This window comes from Zeus faber, assembly GCF_960531495.2.
Source record: "Zeus faber genome assembly, chromosome: 15".
NCBI classification, from domain to species: domain Eukaryota; kingdom Metazoa; phylum Chordata; class Actinopteri; order Zeiformes; family Zeidae; genus Zeus; species Zeus faber.
The window spans coordinates 13,799,818-13,811,305 of NC_137194.1; the positions used below are offsets into that span (position 1 = coordinate 13,799,818).

The 11,488-nt window shown below is 45.8% G+C and overlaps 1 protein-coding gene across 1 annotated transcript; it reads left to right on the forward strand.

Moving 5' to 3' along the window:
* Positions 1-142: 142 nt before the first annotated feature.
* Positions 143-9,644, forward strand: camkvl (CaM kinase-like vesicle-associated, like; the record flags this gene model as incomplete). The annotated part of the gene is made up of 10 exons (XM_080015216.1): positions 143-237; positions 1,237-1,368; positions 1,675-1,749; positions 2,823-2,961; positions 4,454-4,574; positions 5,247-5,322; positions 5,507-5,643; positions 5,885-5,963; positions 6,100-6,187; positions 8,088-9,644. 10 exons carry the CDS (start codon positions 143-145, stop codon positions 9,642-9,644), a joined length of 2,499 nt encoding a protein of 832 aa, XP_079871342.1.
* Between the last annotated feature and the right edge of the window lie 1,844 nt (positions 9,645-11,488).

Sequence of the window (11,488 nt, forward strand, 5' to 3'; positions counted from 1 at the left end):
TTGTCTTTCGCGAGACGTGTCGGTCCCGGGTCGCAAAATACCTCTCGCGTGGTTAAAATGGTGTGCATGTTTCCCTTTGGATTGATCATGTTTTTTTTTCTGCGTTTATGTCTGTGTCCTCATGCGTTAGGTGAATGCCGCCATGCCATTTGGGTGCCTTGCCCTGCGAGACGGGCGGAATTACAACAACATATCCGATGTCACCGACAAGTATGAAATTGGACAGGTCCTCCGAGCGTAAGTGTTATTCAGGCTGGCCGTGGCCCTGAGCATCTCTTTCTGGTTAATTCCTCCTTCCTTTTCTCTTCCCGGTATCGAGCGGAAAATATCGAATTCTCCGAACGAATCGCTACCCTTCTCACACTTTTCTTTGTCAATTATTTCGGAATAAATGTGTGTGCCAAACAGGTCCACTCAAGCCAGGGCTGAGGCCTGCGTGTGAGAGACTCTGGGATAATATTTTTATATATATGCCAATCCTTTGCATATATTTGATCATCACAGTTAATGCAAAAAAAATGTAATAAGACGAAAAAAATAAACCAAGAACAGTTTAATACATTCAGTCGAATTCGGTCTCTTGCCCAAACAAATCACTTGGACATATTTTCAAAGAGCTGTGAAAATCTCCCTGCTGCTTCACTGGCCGAATAGTAGCTGTTTTATTTTAGCGTGCACTTCATCATGGAGTAAACACACCCATATGTGTATGCACACACACACACACACACACACACACACACACACACACACACACACACACACTCTGGTCCTCAAGTGCTATTTATAATTTGGAAGCCCTTGAATTGGCCCCATTTGAATTGCATGTTTAATAAAAGAATCATGTGAAAATGCTTAAAAATAAATTACACTAGTAACCTCTCTGGATTTGGAGAGAGGACTATAAAAGTTGCACCGGCCAGATCCAGATGTTTTCAATTCAATTCAGCCCATTTGCAATTCACCTCAATGTAACATTACTCTGAAATCGAGATGTTCTTTACTGGAGCCATATGTGATTGATTCAAATATATTTAATATCTATCTATCTATCTAATTATCTATCTATCTATCCATTTATCCATCTATCCATCTGTCTATCTATCTATCTATCTATCTATCTATCTATCTATCTATCTATCTATCTATCTATCTATCTATCTATCTATCTTTCTATCTATCTATCTATCTATCTATCTGTCGGTCTGTCGGTCTCATCTATCGATCTATCTATAGAAAGGAGTTCTGCGAGCTGTGCCTGGCGAAGGACAGACAAACAGACAAGGTGTTCGTCTGTAAGAAATTCCTGAAAAAAGATGGCAGGAAAGTCCGCAAAGCTGCCAAGAATGAGATCATGATCCTGAAAATGTACGTCCAACAGCAGACAGATGGCTGTCAAATGCAAGAAGATCCATAAGCACAGAGAGGGACACATATATATTTATATATATATATATATATATATATATATATATATATATATATATATATATATACATATATATATATATATATATATATATATAAATATATATAGTCTTACATTGAATGATGTAAAAGGTTTTTCTGGGAGAAATATATATATATATATATTCTACCAGAAAAACCTTTTACATCATTCAATGTAAGACTGTTGTTTGCAGTGGGTTTATTTTTGTGTTCTTTTTTTTTCAGGGTCAACCACCCAAACATCCTTCAGCTGATAGACACATTTGAGACTCGGAAAGAATACTTTATTATCCAGGAACTGTGAGTGTTCCTGCTCCTGTCTGGATCTTTATTCTGCTTCTTGACATCTGTTTGCAGGGTGTGTGTGTGTGTGTGTGTGTGTGTGTGTGTGTGTGTGTGTGTGTGTGTGTGTGTGTGTGTGTGTGTGTGTGTGTGTGTGTGTGTGTGTGTGCATGCGTGCGCGAGTGCGTTCATGCGTGCGTGTGTGTGCATGCATACGTGTGTGCGTGCATGTGTGTGTGTGTGTGTGTGTGTGTGTGTGTGTGTGTGTGTGCATGCATACATGTGTGCGTGCATTAGCTGGAGATTAACTGTATACTGTATGTCCCTTCTTGTACCATCAAACACACACACATACCCTTGGGCTTCAGGGTGGAGGGTTGAATACTCTTATTACTCTGTGCTCTGCTACTCCCCTTAGCAACAGCGGAAGGTGTTAGATTTGATGAGATATTTGCTCTCAGTAACACTCCACATTACTCAGTGGCCCTAAAGGAGAGCTTTGCCATAAGAGGGTCTCCAAGCACCCGAGTGCTCCTGACCCGTATCTACCACTTGTCACCAGCACAAGTACAGTTCTCAATTATATTTGCAACTTTAATCCAAGGCAATAACATTGAATAAACATGGTAATGTGAATGTGTGTGTGTGTGTGTTTGTTCAAGTGTATGTCACTGTGAGACTCTGGCCTTGCCTACGTCTCCTCCGTGGCCCTGGGTGGGAACGTATATTAGTCCTTAATGCCCGACTCTGTTGCCCAGGCAATCATCCTCGTGCTTAGGGCAGTGTGTGATAATCACAGCGATCCTTTACTGTCTCCCCAAAGTTAATCAACTCAATCGGAGGAATGACTCATGTTTAATCGCTCGGTAGAGTCAAGCTTCGGACTGAGGGAAGTTGATTACTTGACTGAACTACAGTAGTTTGTGGTGTTGTGGTACTGTGGACGTGCCTTTCAATAAATAAATGCATACTTTTGTGTGTGTGTGTGTGTGTGTGTGTGTGTGTGTGTGTGTGTGTGTGTGTGTGTGTGTGTGTGTGTGTGTGTGTGTGCGTGCGCGCGTGCATGTGTGTGTGTGTGTGTGAATGTGCAGGGCCACAGGAGGAGACGTGTTTGACTGGATTCTGGATCAGGGTAATTACACAGAGCGAGATGCCTCCAATGTCATTAGACAAGTCCTGGAGGCTGTGGCGTACCTGCACTCCCTCAACATAGTTCATAGGAACCTCAAGGTATCGCCGCCACCCCCTCTCTGTGTGTTTAAATATGTAGTGGCAGGGATACATCAGAGGACTTTGAAAAGACAGACAAAGACTTTTCTTTCCATGTCAGCAGTGCACACACTGTGGGATTTAGCGAGGATGGTGATCACAGGGGATCATCCCACATCTTGGGACTCTAGTGCCCACTGTAAGGGCCGAGACTTGAGACTTAAGGTCATATCACACCAACCGTAGAGTCCCAGACTAGCCTGGGACTGATTACAAGAGTTTCTGAATCTTAAGACGGGAGATTTCCTTCCGATTCCCTTATGATTCTCACGGTCTTGAAAATGTGTCTGGGACTCCAAAGTCCTAGTGAAGTCCTTTGGTGTATACTGGTTATAAGTATGTATGAACTACGTGTCGGTTCATCCAAAATACCTCCCTCTGTTCGTTTTTCCCATCTCAAGTATGTCCTGCGATCTCTCTTCTCCCGCTGTTATTATGCTCTCTTTTATTTTCTTGTGTTTTTTTGTATATGTATATATATATGATTTTTATTCCAAATGTAAAAGATATCTCTCTTTCTGTACTGCTATATGTATATTGTGTGTATGTGCTCACATGGTGTATCTGTGTGTGTCTTTCTCGGGCTACATGTGTTGTATTCCTGCCATTATAATGTGGATGATACATGCCCATAAGAAAAGGAACAACAATAAATGCCTGTGAGAAAAAAAAAAAAAAAAATGATATTGCGTTACCATCCCATCTAACACCCGAAAGCATACTTAAGCATTTCAGCATTAAGTCAACAGCCTTTCCATGGAGACATAAAACGACACGCAGTCGTCTCCGTTAATGGATGAACGCCCGCCGTCAACTTTTAACGAGGGTTTAACAGGGTTTGGTCTTCATTACTTAATCTAATCTCCAGTGAAACACGATAAACACACACACACACACACACACACACACACACACACACACACACACACACACACACACACACACACACACACACACACACACACACACACACACACACACACACACACACTTTCTCATATACCCGCATCACACGCATGGAGACGCATCTCTAACCCTCATCAGCCTGGATTATCAACCCACAATCAACGCGTCTTCTGGGCGTCCGTCTCCCTCTACTGGCAGAATACGGAACTTCGATTGCTATACTTCGAGTCACTTCTGTAATTAAATCAATAATGAAAGTAAAGAGAAAAGATGATTTGGAATATCTGTGCTGTTGGCATTTTTCCTAACCTCAAAGCATGCGTTTTGAGTGTGATAGAAAGTATACATCGGTCTAGCCGCCTTTGATAAGAAAATCCTGAACAAGTGATTTAATTTGATGGCACGAAAGTAAGCAAATCCATTTTCATGCCCCATTCCTCATTTATAATGGGTCAAGACGCATCAACGATACTGCATGTTCTGTGTGCGTGCCTGCGTGCGTGCGTGCGTGCCAGTCCATTATTTACCAACTCATCTCTTTGTGCAGCTGGAAAACCTGATGTACTACACAGAGAACAACCACAACAAAGTAGTTCTGCGAGACTTCTACCTATCGAAGTTCGAGAACGGCTCCATCACGGAGCCCTGCGGGACACCAGAATACCTCGGTAAAGTCCAGCCGCGCTTCACTTCCATTTCTGACCTCATCGATACCTCTCCCGTCGCTCCGGTCTACTTTCTCCATCCTTTTGTCCCGCCAGCGCCTCCTCCGGTGCCTCCACCATTCCTCCGCTCTCCGTTCAGTCGATTCACCTGTACCTTTTTCCCGGGTCCCTTAGCGCAGTGCTCTTGAAGTTTTACCGTGAAGAACAGCCAGAACTCGAGCAGGCGCACGTAGGCACACGTGCAAAAAGTTTGAAAGCCCCCATCCTTCCGTGCTCCCCGCCTCCTCCTCCTCCTCCTCCCTCGCTCGCTCCATCTTTACTTTTCCTCTCATCCTGTCTGCACTCTGCCGCACTTTGACGAGATTCATGCCAGGGCAACTCCGACTGTCGTGCTGTGCTTCGCGAAAGGTCAGAACAGTCATTCATAATGCTGAGCTCAGTACTTAGGACTTGGCAGGGAAGAAATGGGAAAAGAGACAAATTGAAAACAAGAGAGATTTGGTGTTCGCGAGAGTGAAGGCTAGAATGATGAATGTGGCATAATGGTGTGAAAATGAGTCTCAAAAACCTTCTGTTGTTTACCCCTCGCTCGCTCTCTCTGCCTCTCCCTCCCTCTCTCTCTCTCTCTCTCTCTCTCTAACCCGTCACCGCTTCTCTCTATCTTCTGCCTATTAGCTCCTGAGGTGGTGGCCCGCCACAGATACGGTCGTCCTGTGGACTGTTGGGCAGTGGGCGTCATTATGTACATTCTGTGAGTCTCCATCATTTGATGACAGTCCACGTCACAATATCAACCGGGGATAAAGCCACCCCCTCACTTAAATCCCCATACATTCACTTAAGGCGCACATTATTTAAAGAATTGTCGGCGTGATTTTCTTTTCTCAACGTCCCCCCTTCTCCGTCTGCATTTTAATCTCTAATCCTTTCTCCAGGCTATCGGGTAATCCGCCATTTTACGACGAGACGGAGGAGGAGAATACCGATCTGCACAATCGCATCATCTTCTGTCGCATTGTGGCCGGAGAGTTTGAGTTTGACTCTCCGTACTGGGACGACATCTCCCCTGCCGGTAGAGTTCTCGTCCACCAGAGCGTGATGCACACACGGGCGGAAACAGTCGAATGATTTGCACTGCGGAAAAAGCCAATGCGCGCGCGCATGAACCACGTCGGCCGTGCCAGATTCAAATGCTTGTTTGGTTTTTAACTGAGGTTTTTTTTATTGCTTTCTATTTACAAATTGGCTACTTATATCACGTCCAGTTCATTAGAGTGCGTTGATGTCTTCTCGCTTCCCTTTTTTTCTTTCAGCGAAGGAGCTTGTGTGTCGACTGATGGAGGTGGACCAAATGTTGCGGATCACAGCACAAGATGCACTATGGCACGAGTGGTAAGCATGCACAAACTTACATATATACACACACACACACACACACACAAACACATATTTTGCGCATGTGTGAGGACATTAAACACACGAGTGAGCGCTCGCACTCACCTTTGTATGAATGTCACCTGTGTGTCAGGATCGCAGGCAACGGGGCATCGGAGAAGAACCTGAAAGATGGAGTCTGCGCCCAGTTTGAGAAGAACTTCGCCAAGGCCAAGTGGCGGGTAGGGGGGGCCTCTCTTTTAATCTCTTTTCCCACAAGGACAAACGATCACGATGAACGATGTTATTGATAATGATGACGATGATGGCCATCGTGATGGTGATGATGATCGTGGAGGTGGCGGTGAAAGAAGAGGGGATCAGTGTGCAGGTGCAGCACATAAGTTGTATATTACTGTGAAAATGCTGTCGGTGATAATGATCACGGTTTTATATAAAATGATGATGGACACAATGTGCTCATAAGCCAATGCAGCATTCGTGTTATTTTCCAGTTTATTTATTATATTCATATTTATTATTTACTATATTATATGTATTTATATTATGTATTATTTATTTATATTTATTATATTATTATTATTAATTATAATTATATTATACTATATTATACTTATATTTTTCATTTATAGGTTGATTGAGTTAGTTAGTTACTTAGTTACTTAGTTACAAAAGAATATATCTCTCATTTCATTCAGTGTTGTCAGGATAGGATATGAATATGGTGATGACAACCAGGGAGGGCAACAGATCCAGATCCTAGCTAGGGAGGAGGCTGATCTGACAGCACAAGTCGCCTCGGTGTAATAACCCTCTTCTCTCTCCCTCCATGTGATTCCCAGGAGCTGAAGGTATTGTAGCCCACTGTGTGAGAGATTGGGAGGCCAGAGTGCAGGCAGAAAGCCACCGTCAGTCTGGCATGACTCAATACAGAAACGGGATCCCTTTGACTGATCAATCTCACGAATGAGGTTTCCCCCCCGGCGGTGGAAGACGGGACAGAAGTGATTCACCGCCCCAAACAGAAACCCCGCCGTAACAAAGGCCTTCAAGTCCATCTCATGTTTGACTTTGAAAGCGCAGACACGTATTGATCATGCCGGGCTGGTGAGGCTTTCTTCACAACCTCTGGTCCGGCACACTGCCACTCTGTCCCGGAAGACTTCCATCCGCTCTGCCCCACTTCTCTTCATTGGTTGATACTCAGATGTTCAAAGTGGCCCACTGTGCTCCCTTTCCAGCTCCTCATCTGCGCCAATCTCCGAAACCAATCATAGTCGCCGATCTCGGTGGATCGAGGATTAACGGGCGGGAGGGTTTGCCAAACTATCTAGCTTTAGATACGTGCGGATGAGGAAGACGAGAAAAGGGAAAGGAGATTACGAGAAGCCACTATGGACTGCTGAGACGCGGTATTTTGGACAATCTGGCCCTCTGTCATTCCTCTGAAATGGTTCCTGGTTCATTGCACCATACTGTGCCTCAGTGTCACATTCAAGTCATACTTGGAGCTAGAACAAATCTGCCCACATAAGCCATGGTATGACCTGTGACATATATCTTTGTTGCAATGGCTTTCTGCTTCCAGAGGAACAGTGCCCTGGTCTAGAAACAACTTCAGAACTCGTGTTCTCTCCCTTTACCCCCTGAGTGTTTGTAGATGTAAAGAAGTTGATAATACTATTTATGCGCAGAATAGAGCATTCTCCTCGAGCTGACAGAGTTCATTTACACCCATCCGTTCACAGAACTTGACTGATCAACAAACACGCAGGGGTTAGCTTGGAAAGAATGGCTGTTTGGGTTGTTTTAAACCGCAACTTGAAATGGGCTCTTTGAAGTATGTAGCTGCCTCGAGTCTCTCTGTACTGTTCACATCCCAAGAGTTGCATCACAAACTGCTCGAATGATGCATAATCATGGTGCCTTGACAGGCTCTTTGTGAAATGCTTGTCTTCCGAGCCTGGGACTGATGCTTAGTTAGGAGCAACTATACGAAAGGGATTCACCTCAAGAAAATAGTCAGCTTTGCAGTTGAGTTATGTTGCATGCGTCTCACTCTCTGCCCTTGCAATCCCACTCTCTTCCCCCTCTTTTCCTTTCTCTTTCTCTGTTTTGCAGAAAGCAATCCGCGTGACCACCTTCATGCAACGGCTGAGAAATTCAGAGGCCATGGCGGACAACTCGGCGGAGGTTCACGTCGCGAAGGAGGCGGGGGAAGGAGGGGGTGAGGTACAAGGGACAAGTGGTGAGACTCAGGGGGGGAAAGGAAAGAGTGAGGGAGGAGTGACGCCAAGCGGTGGGTCTTTAGAGGTAAATGTTGAAAATACGGCATCGGGTGCAGATCAGGAGGAGGGCAAGAGCAAGGCGGGAGTGATGAAAGTAGAGGAACAAGTATGTGACAGTGTGGGCCCGTCTGTTGGGACATCTCCATCAGACGTTGAGGAACCTCCTGCTCTGTCCAGCCAATTCAATTCAGCTCCGAAACAAATGGAAGCAGAATATGATAGAGTAGCCAGGGCAAGGAAAACGGCTGGTGACGGAGCCAGAAAAATGTCTGCCAATTTGGGTCAAACTAAAGCCACTCCAGAATCCAAACGAACCTCGGTGGTAACTGCCGAACCCTCCAAAATCACTGAGCCCTCTTCGGTAGCTGACCTCGAAGCCATTCAAACACCCGCCTCCCCTGACACTTGCAGCAGGCTTAAGCAAGCTGCAACACTCCATGGCACTCTACCCACAGCTTTAACTGGCAATGCCGCGGCTGCTGCTGCAGCTCCAGCTGAGAGAAGGCCAGCAATGCAGGGGGTGGATGATGATGATGAAGGGAGCTGGTGTCAGACCCAACTCCCAGAGGCGGTGGCAGAAAGGCCCGTTGTCGCGTCTGTGGCGTCCGTCGCGCCGGGCGTGGGAGCTGGAGTTAGCGGGGATGTAGGGCTAGGTGCCGGACTAAGTGGTGATGCCAGCCCCATGGTTAAAAGGGATAGGGGAGCCAAGAGAACAGACAGATACAGTGCTGAGTTTAACATAGCGAGGGGAGGCCCAACGCCAGGACCGGGTTGTTACACAATAGGAAGCTCAGCTAGCTTGGGCCGTCAGGCACCGCCATACAACCCGGAGGTTGGTGCCGTCGGGCTGGGGATTGCAGGCGGCTATGGAAGCCCTTACAGTTCCCTGTATTCAAGTGGAGGCAGCATGGGGATGTACGGGACTGGGCTGGATCATGGGGGCATCGGAGTGGGTGGGACTGGGAGCACCAGCACCACCAGTGACTGGCAAATGGACAGTGTGATCGAGCAGATAGAGAAGCAAATGGCAGCTGTTCTGGAAAAGATCGAGGGGGACATGCCCTCCCTACTGGAGCAAATCAGTGACTGCCCCCCCGAACTGCCACGCGCCTGGAGCACGCATGCGTCACCGGCCACCGCCCGTGCACGGCCCTCACAACACGCCTCCGCCGCCCCGCCGTCAGCCACTCCTCCGCCCCTGCCTACCTCTCCCAGGCCCCCGCTGCCGTCTCTCCCTCACCTCACCATTCCTCCGCCCTCCTACCCTCCACCCTCCCCGCCCACACAGGCTTCAGTCCTTGGCAGCGGGGAGCAGGAGGACAGGGATGGACAGAGGGCGGCCGCTCATTCCAGCCAGTCTGCCAGAGCTGGGATGGGCAAGGGGCTATGAAGGAACCATGGATGGTGCCCCCACCATAGGACGTAGTGAGGAGTGGGTTTACAGTTTAAGCTTAAGCATTGAAAGACAGAAAAACCACATGTCAACCTGTGTACTCCGCTCAATTACTCACAAAATACTTACCATAACCATCATGTTATTCGGTTTGTTTGTGCGTCAATATTGTTTATCTAGAGAGGACGGTTTAAATTCTGTTGAGAGGCCACCTTGTTGCAGTTGAACACACTCTTCACCAGAGTGTCGGGGAATAGGGGAATTGCCTCTGTTTGGAGCAGATTTGTCATTAGTATGACTTTTACAACTTCCAAAACTAGGCCACAGAAAAGCAATTATCTTCTCATAGAGCGATGAAAAATGTGAGATGGCTCGCAAATATGAAATCAATGCAGAAGGAGGACGACTATCACGTAATTCCTAACGAAGGATTTTTTTTTTCTGTCCTGGGACTATGGAGGGTACAGCATGAATTGCATTATTCCTTACAGACTGTAAATAAATGCAAACGGGTGCAGGATTCTTGCTATGTTGTAAATCACTCGCCTTTCCTTCTTCTTCCTTTATCAAGTTCACTATGTTGCTCACACTTTTTTTTTTTTTTTTTTTTAATGCCTCTGTCACCGTGGGTTTTGAGCTGATGCAGAGTTCTTCAGTCGATCAGCTGAGAGTCTGAGGCTGTGGCTGTTTCATCACATTGTACATTCAGCATCGTTTCATGCATTGAGATTGTGAGACGCTGTACATCTTCAAAGGGAAGTAGAATATGTACAGACAGAAGACGCTGGGACAGGGCTTTTGTTTGCAACACCCGCACAGAGGTTCTTCCCATTATTCTCATGAAAAAGATGTTCTGCATCCGTTCACGTCGTCGACGCCGCTCACGGCTATTGTTACTTGAATTGCAGTGGGAGTCTATCCTGAGTCCTTTCTCTCTCTTAAAAAAAAAAAAAAAAAAAGTACCCAAATGTCTCATCTCTGATAATTCCTTTCTGCTTCATGTACCACAAACCTGTGTGCTCTTCCCCTTTAGAAGTCTACGCTTCCACATTTCTCATGTCCCCTGTGTAAGTGCGGTCTGTCTTTCAATAAAATGGAGGAAAAGAAAAAAAAAAAAAAAAAAAAAAAAAGATAGGGCTGTTTCTTGGATCTTTTCTTTCGTCGTCGTAATGTTGTCCTTGTTGTTGTTTGGCCAGAATCAGTGCATGCGGTGAAAAACGTGACCCTCTGGAGATGAGAGGGTCTTCGTTTAAGGAGGTTCAACTATGGCGTTCCATCGGAATGGTAATTCCCTCAAGCAACTTCAGACTGTGTCAGAAAGGAAGCCTCAGATCATCCCCCGAATCATGATGTGCACTGCTTGATGCTGACTCAATGTATGTATATGTTTAGTGTGTGTATGTGTGTGCGCGTGTGTGTGTATGTTGCATATGTGTGTGTATGTTGTGTACGTGTATATGTTGTGTGTATGTGTATGTGCGTGTGTGGGTATGTTGTATATGTGTGTGTATGTTGTCTACGTGTATATGTTTAGTGTGTGTGTCTATGTGCGTGTGTGGGTATGTTGTATATGTGTGTGTATGTTGTCTACGTGTATATGTTTAGTGTGTGTGTGTGTGTGTGTGTGTGTATGTGCGTGTGTGTATGTTGTATATGTGTGTGTACGTTGTCTACGTGTATATGTTTAGTGTGTGTGTGTGTGTGTGTGTGTGTGTATGTGCGTGTGTGTATGTTGTATATGTGTGTGTACGTTGTCTACGTGTATATGTTTAGTGTGTGTGTGTGTGTGTGTATGTGCGTGTGTGTGTGGGTATGTTGTATATGTGTGTGTATGTTGTCTA